Source organism: Lingula anatina, chromosome 1 (assembly GCF_051362555.1).
Source record: "Lingula anatina isolate TDL-2025a chromosome 1, LinAna3.0, whole genome shotgun sequence".
NCBI lineage: Eukaryota > Metazoa > Brachiopoda > Lingulata > Lingulida > Lingulidae > Lingula > Lingula anatina.
The window spans coordinates 51,511,831-51,522,904 of NC_141767.1; the positions used below are offsets into that span (position 1 = coordinate 51,511,831).

Consider the following 11,074-nt stretch of genomic DNA (forward strand, 5'->3'; position numbering starts at 1 on the left):
TAAGTCTATTCATGAGAAAAAATTACCAATGCTTTCTTTATTTAGCGGTTCAGTCCACTTTTACATACGTGCAAATGATGTGCTGCTATTTTTAAAATCTTTTTTAGAAAACTTGAATTTAATTGGAATGTTTTTTCATTTCTTTTTCCGTAATTCATACATATCCATTCAATTTTTTACTAAAATGTTTTCAATTCTTTTTGAGATTTCAATGTGTAGATGCACCAACAATGCAATAATTCATCGGAGAGTGTTAAAATCAATTTTCATCGTCATGCCTTTAGAAAGTACTGAATATTAACACTACAGTTTATTCAGAAAATGGTGCATAGAATTACTTATAAAAAGGTGTCAAAACCCACATAAGAATCATCATCATATTCATATTATGTATCCTTTTAAGGTGGGAAATGCATTTTATAAATTGTTATACATCTTTTCTTCGCGTTTATTGCCCATCTCATGAACGGTACGATAAGCACGAGTTAGTAGTGTTAATGCTCTTTTATATAGCTACTGGGTAGGCTGATGCCATAATGGCAAGGGTCACTGGTAGACTGGTAGAGTTAACAGAGAAAATGAAATAGAAAAAAGTTAGTTTGATTTTAATTTATCTTGCAGATAGCACATTATACTTTTTGCATGCCACCTTGGCAAGGTCAAAATGTTTTACATAAGACGACGTGCATTAAGAATTTCATTCATCCTAATGATCGTTTTATCCATTCTAAGATCAGAAAGTTAAGGTCGTTCATCTTTGTTGTACCCATCAACTGTTAATTCTATATCAAACATTTTACAGTCAAATGGGACCAGCAGCATTAAGTGCCTGCAGGAGTACTTACACAATTTAAGAAGAAAAATCGTGATTTTTAATGTACATACTAGCTAAAAAGATTAAAGAAAATGGCACCGTTTTATCCGACAGTGTCGAAATAGCACCAACGAATAAATCAAACCTCAATGTTGAATTTTACTGACCTTCATCGTATGCAAATGCAAGTCGAGATTATTATTCGAGTGTTCCCCTGATCAAGTGATTTCATCTTTTGTCTCATACCCTTAAAACAGCACTAGTAATAGTACCGAGGCAGAGCAGTAGGAAGAAAAAAGAGGAACAAGACAGTTTGAATTCGACGTGTATTTATCAGATAGTGTAAGCATGTTAAACACGTGGGCAGTACTTTCACCTACAGTTGTATGTTTCACCTTCGAGCCGAAGAAAAGGGTACTTCATCGAAATTAGGACAAGTGCAAGCACCTTGACCCAATTGAACTCTTGAAGTATTAAAGATTACCACAAAGAATGTAACTCTTTAAAAAGATTAATTGATGTTTCTTTTCAAGTTGTTCTGAATGAGGAATTCTATTGACTTCTGCGAGCCCTCTCTTCCTGGTACAGGCAACGGCATTGACAGCCAATAAAGGATAGCCCAGCAATTTTTTGCTCTCAATAATTTGCCCCACGTCAAAGACACATTTACTGTGACCCTTAAAACAATAAATTTCCCATTTGAGAGGTCGCTTTCCATGTATAACAAAGAGGCGTATTATTGTGGCCCCTTGCTATTATAACACTACTGGTTTGAGCTTCGATGTGCGTGTCCCACACCCATCATATGACGAGTAAGGGATCTTACACGGTGCGCCTCAGTTCCAATAAAGACAATTGTTTCAAATCTGGTGTGATTCGTTAAATGCATTTTTATGAAAATCAGTCCCTGTCTTGGTTCCGTCTATAAAAGCCGTTCTTCAGCTGAATTGGCCATCCAGAACCTCAGGTTTTTCAGCTGGATCGGATCAGTTCGCAGGCCAAAAAGGACAGGTATGTTATGACTGATCAGTATGCGGGTTACATAATGATTATTTTTTTGTACAATATGCATGAAACCACACGCGCCAGGTATAAAATTGCTTGTGAAAAAAAAAAAACTGAAATAATTTTTTTCTTCGGGATAAAGAAAGATTATTATAATCTTACAGCTTAGCATACTGTTGATTTTAATAAAAAAACACTTTAAAACTGTCTATGTGAAAAAAATAATAAATAGATAAAAGTAAAATTATCTGAAATTGGATTTTTTAAATTTTTTTACCGAGTCTGCATTTTCATATACTTGAAATTTTGAAATATTGTTTATCTATTGATATGAATTTTGAAAAACTATACTGATGATATTTTAAAATCAAATAACATAATTTTTGTCAAAAGACAAAAAGTGGAAAAAGTATTTCCTTATCGAAATTATTCCATTTTCAATTGTGAATGGGGTTAAAGAGCATGAAATAAGAAATCAAAGGCGGAGAATCTAAGCTGTCAACCACACTTGAATTTGCGTGCAAGGAAACATAAGCAGGGAAAGTAGGCGTGAAAACAGGTATTAGAATATAGCTAACGGACAGCATCGCTATTAATTCGTCTAGGCCAAACAGATTGATAAAATAAGGAAAATGTCTATAAAACTTTAGAGCCAAATTTTTTGAAAAAACAAAATATACTGCTCGGTAATTGAGAATCTTTACGTGGCAAAAATCTCAACTTACTTTCATCGTATTAAATTTCAAGATTTATAATACGCTTTAAGTGTAACATATTTTTCCTATTTTAAAATTAAAAAGATTAAATTAAAAAAGATTAAAGCTGTACATATGTCAAACAGAAAGGAAAGCCTCCCTCAATATTTCTCATCTTCTGTTGAGAATGTTAAAAAGTCAGTGTGGTTTCTCAAGATTAATTTATTTCCTGACTCTTTTCAAAGGACCTCCTTCGTAAATTGGCTATATGCCAATTCTGGTTTTTTCCCCTTATTAATGTTTTTTTTTTTCAACACGAAGTTAATCTATCGCACCATATCACGTAATAGTAAGTTCGTGGCATATAGCACGCCCTCTGCTTTAAAAAAATCGTCATATTCCGCAGTGGTGTAATCCTGTTATTGGTCAAAATCGTTCAGAAGGGCGTTTGAGGTTTAAGTTCCCGTCATAGCCATTATATAAAATAAAGTGATCTACCTGGATAAAGCTGATTATTCTCTCGGCAAGAAACGTCAAAAATGCCCATACAGGCATAAAAACGATTAGGATATGATAATCATTTTAAACAACCCGCTCCCTAAGAGGTGATTTACAATAAGATGGTTTAAATCTTACCTTTATTTATTTTACAGTGCCAAAATGTTTAGCGTACTTCTTCTTACTTTGGTGGCTTCGGCCTTTGCTGAGGATTATGTCCCAGCACCAGACATTCAGCTGAGAGGACCAACAGTCTCCCCAGCCGGTAAGTCTATTTCAGATTTTAAAAATTCCTTAATTTTGAGTATTTGAATGAATTAAAGAAAACTCTGCATTATTATGAGAAAAAACAAGCAAGAAATTTCCCAGCTATACAGTGACAAACGATTCAATTATATAGTGACAACAAATTCTAGGTATTTCTTGCAACGTTGATTTTTAAAGTGAAGAAGGAAAGAGCAGAAGATGAACCTTGAAGGCCAAAATAATCTAAATATCTATTCGTTTTTACTTATCATCTTATTGTGATAAAAGGTAGTAGGAGCGCGAGTGTAAGTTTGCGCAAAATTTTGGACGGTGGGAATCTAATTGACAAAAATAAACCTGCACTGCCATTAGCTACACACAGTTGTTACGAAGCCGTTAACATCAACACTAAATTGTGTTGCGCGTGAGTGAAGTGATTTGCCATGAGAGCCAGTCACATGTCATCCCCAGTTTCCGCTATCAGATGTTGTAAACATCAACAACCATGCGTAGTCGCTGTAAAAGTGGTTTGGTAAAATGATATTAATTCTGTTAGTCTTGAGGGGTAAAACGACTTAAGTAAAGCACGCTTTTTTGATAGCATTACTCAAAACGGAACCCAAGATATGTTTTGGGCACAACCAGTTTGATTACTGGGCGAACGAGGTGTAAGCGCTTAACTGTCTAAATAACCCGTTAAGTGCCAAAATTAGCATGATGAATTGTAACACGCAAACTAAAAAATAGATAAATGTGCTTTTAGAACAGACTTTCTTTGTCAGAGGAAAAATATACACCTCCCCTTTGACATGAAACTCTGGAACCTATTCGGACCAGCCATAATGGACTTCAATTATAGAACTGTATCCAAGCATAACTTTCACTCTACCCTATATTTATTGTGTAGAATTCTGCAGAAGATGCATCGAGGAGAGAAACGGCGTCGGCTACTACGAGGATCCATACGACTGCGGAAGCTACCTGCAGTGCGATATTGATGATGATGGCACCGTGTTCGCCCACAAGAAGCCTTGTGCAGAGGGTACCCTCTTCGACCGCAATGTCGTCACCTGTGTCCCATGTGAGGTTGCTACCTGCGACGGCAGCAAGGCTCCAAGCCCACAATGCCCACCAAGAAGTAGGTCTTTAACACACTTTTATAGTTTTTTTACATTCAAAGTTTGCCTTGAAGACTAAATTTTGGAAAGACTCATGTGAAAAAAGACGCTTAAAAGGGATGAAAATGTATAACTTACGATATTTAAATGATTACATTATTAACTCTCCTTTCCAGCTCCACCACCAACCACCACCATGGGATACACCACCCTTCCACAATTCGACGGCAAATGCGATGGGCCAGACGGCTGGACTTACCTCGCTGTGTGGGGTGATGCCCATGTCTTCTACAGACAGCAGACCCTTGGTGATGACACCAGAATCGAGCGTGTGAGCTGCGGACCATGGGAGTTCAGCGTCTCCACATGCATGTGCGTTGTCCCAGGTATGTAGCATACTCGAAATAACAATTCAGTCCTATTGTCTTTTCTGATGCAACACAGACACAAAATGTTACGCGGCACAGTATTTCAAGTTACACACTTTTCGAATGTTTTTATAGATATTTAATTGCGTTAAAATGGCATTTTATGTTTCCAGATCTCCAGGCCATCGGTCTCTGGCCATTCGATGAGAACACCGACACCATCGTCGACAACTTCTGGACAGATTGTACCGGTGTTGAGATTTCCTCTGGCAAGGTCGGCGGATCTGCCCACTTCAACGGCTCTGTCCACTGCGAGGTTCCACGTTTCAACAACTACCCATGGGGCTCCGCCCTCACCATCTCTTTCTGGTACGATACTCACGGTGGCGAGAGACGCCAGGGTCTCCTCGGCAATGGCAACTGCCAGATTGAGCCAACCATCACCTTCTGGTCCGAGTACTCCAAGCTTGGTGGCCGCATCCTTGTCGACAACAACGGAACCCTCGAGACCGTTAACATTGACGGATACGTAAATATCTTTATGCATTTGTATCTTTATGTATTAAGACCTGAACGATTTTATAGTGCTGAATTTGACAATAAACAGTTCGCTCAATGGTGCAGTCTGAGCCTCTTAGTTATACGGAACTCCACTTACGATATTTTGTATCTATTTTCTCAGGGTGCTGCTGGCTGGAACCACGTTGCTTTGACTTACGATGGTCTCAGACTTAAATTGTACGTCAATGGTGCCGCCGTCATGGACAGTATTGCCGTTGGCAGCATCCCAGCCACCCTTGCTCCATTGTACATGGGCAGAGACCTCAACTGCGAGTACACCGATGGCTTCAGCAACACCGGTCTCGTCGGATTCATCGATGAGGTAATTATGGAAGGTTTATGCAGCAAATAAAAAACAATGCGCATATTGATCATTTTATAATTTAGTAATCGAATAGTTAAAGAGAAAAATTCTACATGGCTTTGACTATGCCCTCTTTAATATCTGTAGATTACTCTTATATAAGGTGACACTTATACTGTCCGTGCCGTGAATCTATTTACAATCTGTACCTATTCTTAATTTCTTTCTTTCTTTGCCACTCTAGGTTCAGATCTACGACTGGGCTCTCAGTGACGCCATGATTGCCAGACTTAACGCTGGTGAGAGAAACCTCAAGATGGCCAGAGTTGACTAGATATTTCATTTACCAACAAACACTAACTTATCAAGTCTATAATATCATCTTTTGTGACTCAGATGGATTGGAAGTGACTGCGTGAAATGGACTTGAGACTGACCCACTCGCATCGGGCTTCCCGAAGTGCGGTTTTAAAAAGAAATCCCAGTTCTGGAATCACAATGCGGCTGATTTATAAATCATCAACTTGCTTGGGGGTTTATTACTAGTATTAAAAATAGAAATAAAACTATTTGTTGAATCGTAGAACCTTTGAGTGTAGTTTAGTTTTTAGTTAAAATATTACTCCACATAGCGTAGTGTTCCACTGGATACAATTGAAGCAAACGGTTCGTCATCTCAGATTTCTGTACATAGCTGGTCGCCTGGTCGTACGCCATACCGTTATGAATATTTTGTGCTTCATCCAACCACACCGCATGAAGTCAGGGGTGTTAACAGCTTTATATTACCAAATTTTCATTTGAATAAACAGCTTTTGCTTCATAGGCAATTCAAATTTTGTTCCCATTTTAACTTATCATTATAATGATCATTTATCATCAGATTCAATAAACCATTTAACTTTTGCACCTGTGATATAGCTGTTTCTAACTTATTCAGTGCACCGTTCAGGTGTCCTTTCATAATCTGATCATTTCGCTATTACATAAGGATATACAACTTGCACAAATCAGTGCCAGGCATTTCTACAAAACTCAAGAGAGTAGCTTAATACATACGGTATTTACAAATAGAGCCATGCTTTGTTACAATGGTGCTTGATGTAATATTCGGAAAAATATTTGGCGACGGACTCTTTATAATAATGCTTGTACCACGGCTCAATGTAAGAATTAACTAGCTTTGGTTTCAAAATAAATTGACCCTGTTTTCGGGACGGTCCCGTAAATACATAAATCCATTGTTAATTTGAATTTTCTAGGGTAAGGGGTAGAACTCTTTCTAAAATGATTGCTGGGTTTATCATTAAAGTGATATTATAATGTAATAGCAGTATATATGTATTATCAAAATTTATCTATTCCCTTTTGAATAAGCACAAAATCTGTTTTATTCAAAGTGTGCTGAAAGCTACGGTACGCTCCCCCCCCCTACACCCCTCTCTCTCTCTCTCTCTCTCTCTCTCTCTCTCTCTCTCTCTCTCTCTCTTTTCTCTGGCAACTCGTTAGTTTTTTCAGCATCGCGTTCAACATCACCCTTACTCGAAACTTTTTTTTTAATTTGTAAGTTCTTCATTTGGATTCACATCGATATCAAAACGTGTCTTCTGGCTACAAAAAATAGATACTGTAGATTTCTCAAAGCATGCAAATGACCATTTAACGGACCAGCGTGTAAATCTTGTGGCGGGTAACGTCTGAATTTGTCTTCAGTTCGTGCAGTCGGTTAACAAACAAAATATCAGTTCAAAAACAAAATAAGAAAGCCCCCTTTGTTTTTTTTTCAAGTATGACATTTTTGTCGTTAGAAGAGACAACCACTCCGTGATGTCACTTGATGGTTACAGGTACAATTTAAAGGGGGCTTTTAATGCTCTATGGACAGACAATAACAATATCAATTTGAAGTTTAAAGACAAAGCCTCTATGTTTGGCGAAGGACATCCCTCCCAAATGAAAAACTTGACAGAATGACAGTGCCCTGGTACCGTTTTTATTGACGAACGACACGTATTGTTCCTTGTCCGACAATGGTTCTATTCTTGTAAGATTAACTCATGAGGGGTAAGGGAACTATTCATCAAATACCTTGAAATATACCGACGCAGATTATAGGAAATGAATTTACTTCTTCCTTAATAAATATCCGGTATTTATATCAAAATGTGCTTAATATGATAATCTGATGAGGTAATATGTCTACAAATGTTAATTTTAAATCCTTAGTATATTAAGTATTTGTCACGATTCTGTGATGACTAAATGTCACCGCAGATATGTGCAGCATTTCAATTACCAAAACAAATTTTTTTTTTTCAAAAACGATCCTTTTACATCAAATGTGACTACAAGAAGAAATAGACTGTGCCTCAGCTGGTAAACTGATGAAAACATAAAATTGCATTACATAAAATAACAAATAACGTAAACTTTTGGAGGGGTTGCAGATGGGATAGAAAAGCTTCAGTCTTTAGCGGGTGTATGGCATATATGTACAAGCATCGTCCCCCAGTGGTAAAGGTATAATCTGACAAAAAGTACGAGTCCCAGTTCCAGCCGCTGCAAAGTTATATTGAGCACACTACATGTATGTCAGAGACTTTTTTGCTTTGGGCGCTCTGTGAATTTGAAAATTAGGATTAAACTTCGAACATAACCTAGAGATCGATAAGATGCACAATCTGACAAAAACATTTTTGGGGGTGGGGGGGGGGGGGCTACATGTACATGTACCAGTACGTCAAGTCGTTGCATACATGTACATGTAGTTATGCTGAACACAACTTGTTATTTGGAAGCATTTCGAACGAAAGGATAAACCCAAAAACTTCCATCGAAGGCATAGCAATATATTGACAAGGATAATTGTACACTTCTTACAACACTAAAGGTGTACATGAGATGCTTCAAGTCCTGAGTGGCACTTGAAACAATCGCCCTTAGTTAATTAAACTTACATATTAAAGATTCTGAATTTGCTTTAACTTGCTATTTCAGCAACGCTAGTCTTTGTTTATATACTTGATAAGTATCACTAATATGTTAAAACCATTCCGACTTTTTGCCAAGGCACATTTTATTCACACACTCTAAGATTAGTTCTGTTTTGCTTACTATACATGTGCGAGCATCTGTAATTGACATGCCAGTCCTTTCATTCTTATAAGAACTCGTGGAATGGTCTAACCGGCGATCTATATACCATTAAGCGCTGTGTTATACCCCGCTCCATATCACCGCCACTTCTTCCAGTTTGATCGCGATAAGGGCAATTTGAGAAAATGGTGGCTGAGGTTTCCACTCTGGCCCGGGCAAGAGCCGTCTTAGTGATTTAGGTGCAAAGCATCACCATATACGCTAGTAAATTTTCTTGTGGATGTCCTACCTAAGACCACTTTAAGTAGCCTTAATGGAATTCACATGACATCTCAGGACAAACAATGAGAAAATAAGTGCGCCACTTTAAGAATAACATCGATTTATTTGCATTGATTACAGAATACCATATTTATTTAGTTATGAACTCGACCATTTGCGCAAAATAACCTTAGAAAAAATTTAATTTAAAAAAAGTTAAGTTCCAAAGTACGGTTCAATGACCGCTTCCATATTATGGTTAATCACCGGTCACTTAGATATTTTATTCCTATGCTAAAGTTGCTATATGCTCGAAGAACACTAGGCACGACATGATGTAACAGAAATAGATTAGTCATTTTATTATGTGATCAACATGTTAGACTCGAATTCACTGTCGTACGGCAGCATTCAAGAAAACTATTGCTAAAATGAGGCAAAGTATCTTCGACATCATTATCTTCTGATGATAATAATAATAATAATAATAATAAAATTAGCCAGGTATCCTAATAGGGTTGTTCTCTTTCCTGCTTAATATTGTGCACTTTGCCAGCAGTGGTGATACTGGGTGTTTCGTGTCTTCTCTGACGCACTCATCACAGCATTCAGTCTAACGTAGCCGCGTACCAAACAATACTACCTACATTAAAACAGTTATTTTTTTCTCTCTTTTTTCATTTTAAAATTTAAATGCATACTTTCGTATCACCTCTGTAAATTATATTAGAGTATTTGAAGGTTCTTTAAAGACTTGCTAGGAAGCCGAGCTCCCAAGCCAGAAATACGTTGAGTACATTGATAATTCTTGCAATTTGTCTACACACTTAAAATGATATATGCATGAAGTAAGTACTGCCTTGGGTTTTTTCGTCCCAAGATTGCCCTTAAAATATAGCACAGGTGCTTGATTTTAGTGTGCATCAAAAGACTTTCCAATGTTATGTGAATAGCTTTAGGCAGGACACAAATAAAATAAAATAAAATAAAATAAAATAAAATAAAATAAAGAAATAAAATAAATGAATAAATAAATAAATAATAAAATAATCATAAATGAAAATGTCGCGTTTGACGAATTGTGAAGAAACCAGGTAATCAACTGAAAAATAATTAAAAAACTATAGGCTTTTCATTTTAAGCACGTTACTTACATGTACATGGGCTTAAACTTACAGTGTATTAAGCTATCAGTACTGCTTTAACTTATGTTATAATGTTTAATCTTCGCATTTACTTCAAAAATATATATGTTATATTATGTTTTAAGCGTCTGTCTTCTTTTAATAGGCTATTTTAGGTTATTATACGGTCGTTGAACTGATAGGTTTTGGGATTGGGTCATATGTGTACAGGAGCAGAATGGCCAAGTATGGTGCTAGTAACTGCCTTGTATTATCAAGTAAAAGGCCGCATATTTTAAGTTTTTGCAGCCACTGACAAACGTTATTCTAATCACAAACAAAAGATAGTACGGAGTTGAGCAGTCTGCTAAACATTTGAGATGCACACTTGTTCACTAGGTGAGACATATGAAGCCGCGACATGACTCAACAGCCATTAGAGATCGCCGAGATGTCGAGACTCGTTGAACTTCACATACTAGTTAATACCACGAGGGCATATACCGGGCCACCCTTTGGTTTTATTACGCAATGAAAATCCTTTACCAGTGTAAGTTTTGCGCAACGTGGGTTTACTGCCATCTTGATCGATGGTTTTCACTGCACTAGTGTTAAAATTTAATTTTCACTACTTGTGTTTTGAGAAATTCTCAACATAATTCATATACAAAGCTGATGTACCTCTTCCGATATTTTACAAGTTGATATTTTATCATACCTACTATATATTGTTTACAACTTCAAATGGTACTTCACCCTGCGCACGTTCAAGTTTTGGTCGCATACTTCATGTAAGAACAATCCAAAGGCGTTGAGAGAAGGCACGATATACCGGTACGAGAAGGTGGCAAAGTGCAACAAGCTATCGAATACTTCGTGTGAAAACCAGGAGAAAAAGAAACAAGATTCTCTTACAAGTACATCTTTGTTTGATGTATCTGGACAATTTCTTGATCAGATTATTCCAAAATAACAAAGAACCAG

At 37.0% G+C, this 11,074-nt stretch overlaps 1 protein-coding gene across 1 annotated transcript; it reads left to right on the forward strand.

Annotated features, from left to right (window-relative positions):
• Positions 1-1,644: 1,644 nt before the first annotated feature.
• LOC106160730 (uncharacterized) lies at positions 1,645-6,525 on the forward strand. Its single transcript, XM_013537398.2, has 7 exons — positions 1,645-1,825; positions 3,168-3,277; positions 4,166-4,396; positions 4,553-4,762; positions 4,918-5,273; positions 5,427-5,627; positions 5,854-6,525. The coding sequence occupies exons 2-7, from the start codon at positions 3,175-3,177 to the stop codon at positions 5,941-5,943; spliced, it is 1,191 nt and encodes a 396-aa protein (XP_013392852.2). The 5' UTR covers positions 1,645-1,825; positions 3,168-3,174; the 3' UTR covers positions 5,944-6,525.
• The last annotated feature ends 4,549 nt before the right edge of the window (positions 6,526-11,074 follow it).

Coding starts and splice junctions, on each gene's coding strand:
- LOC106160730 (XM_013537398.2), top strand. CDS start 3,175: ATGTTTAGCGTACTTCTTCTTACTTTGGTGGCTTCGGCCTTTGCTGAG. Junction 5,274..5,426: donor CCGTTAACATTGACGGATAC/GTAAATATCTTT, acceptor CTATTTTCTCAG/GGTGCTGCTGGCTGGAACCA. Junction 5,628..5,853: donor TCGTCGGATTCATCGATGAG/GTAATTATGGAA, acceptor TTGCCACTCTAG/GTTCAGATCTACGACTGGGC.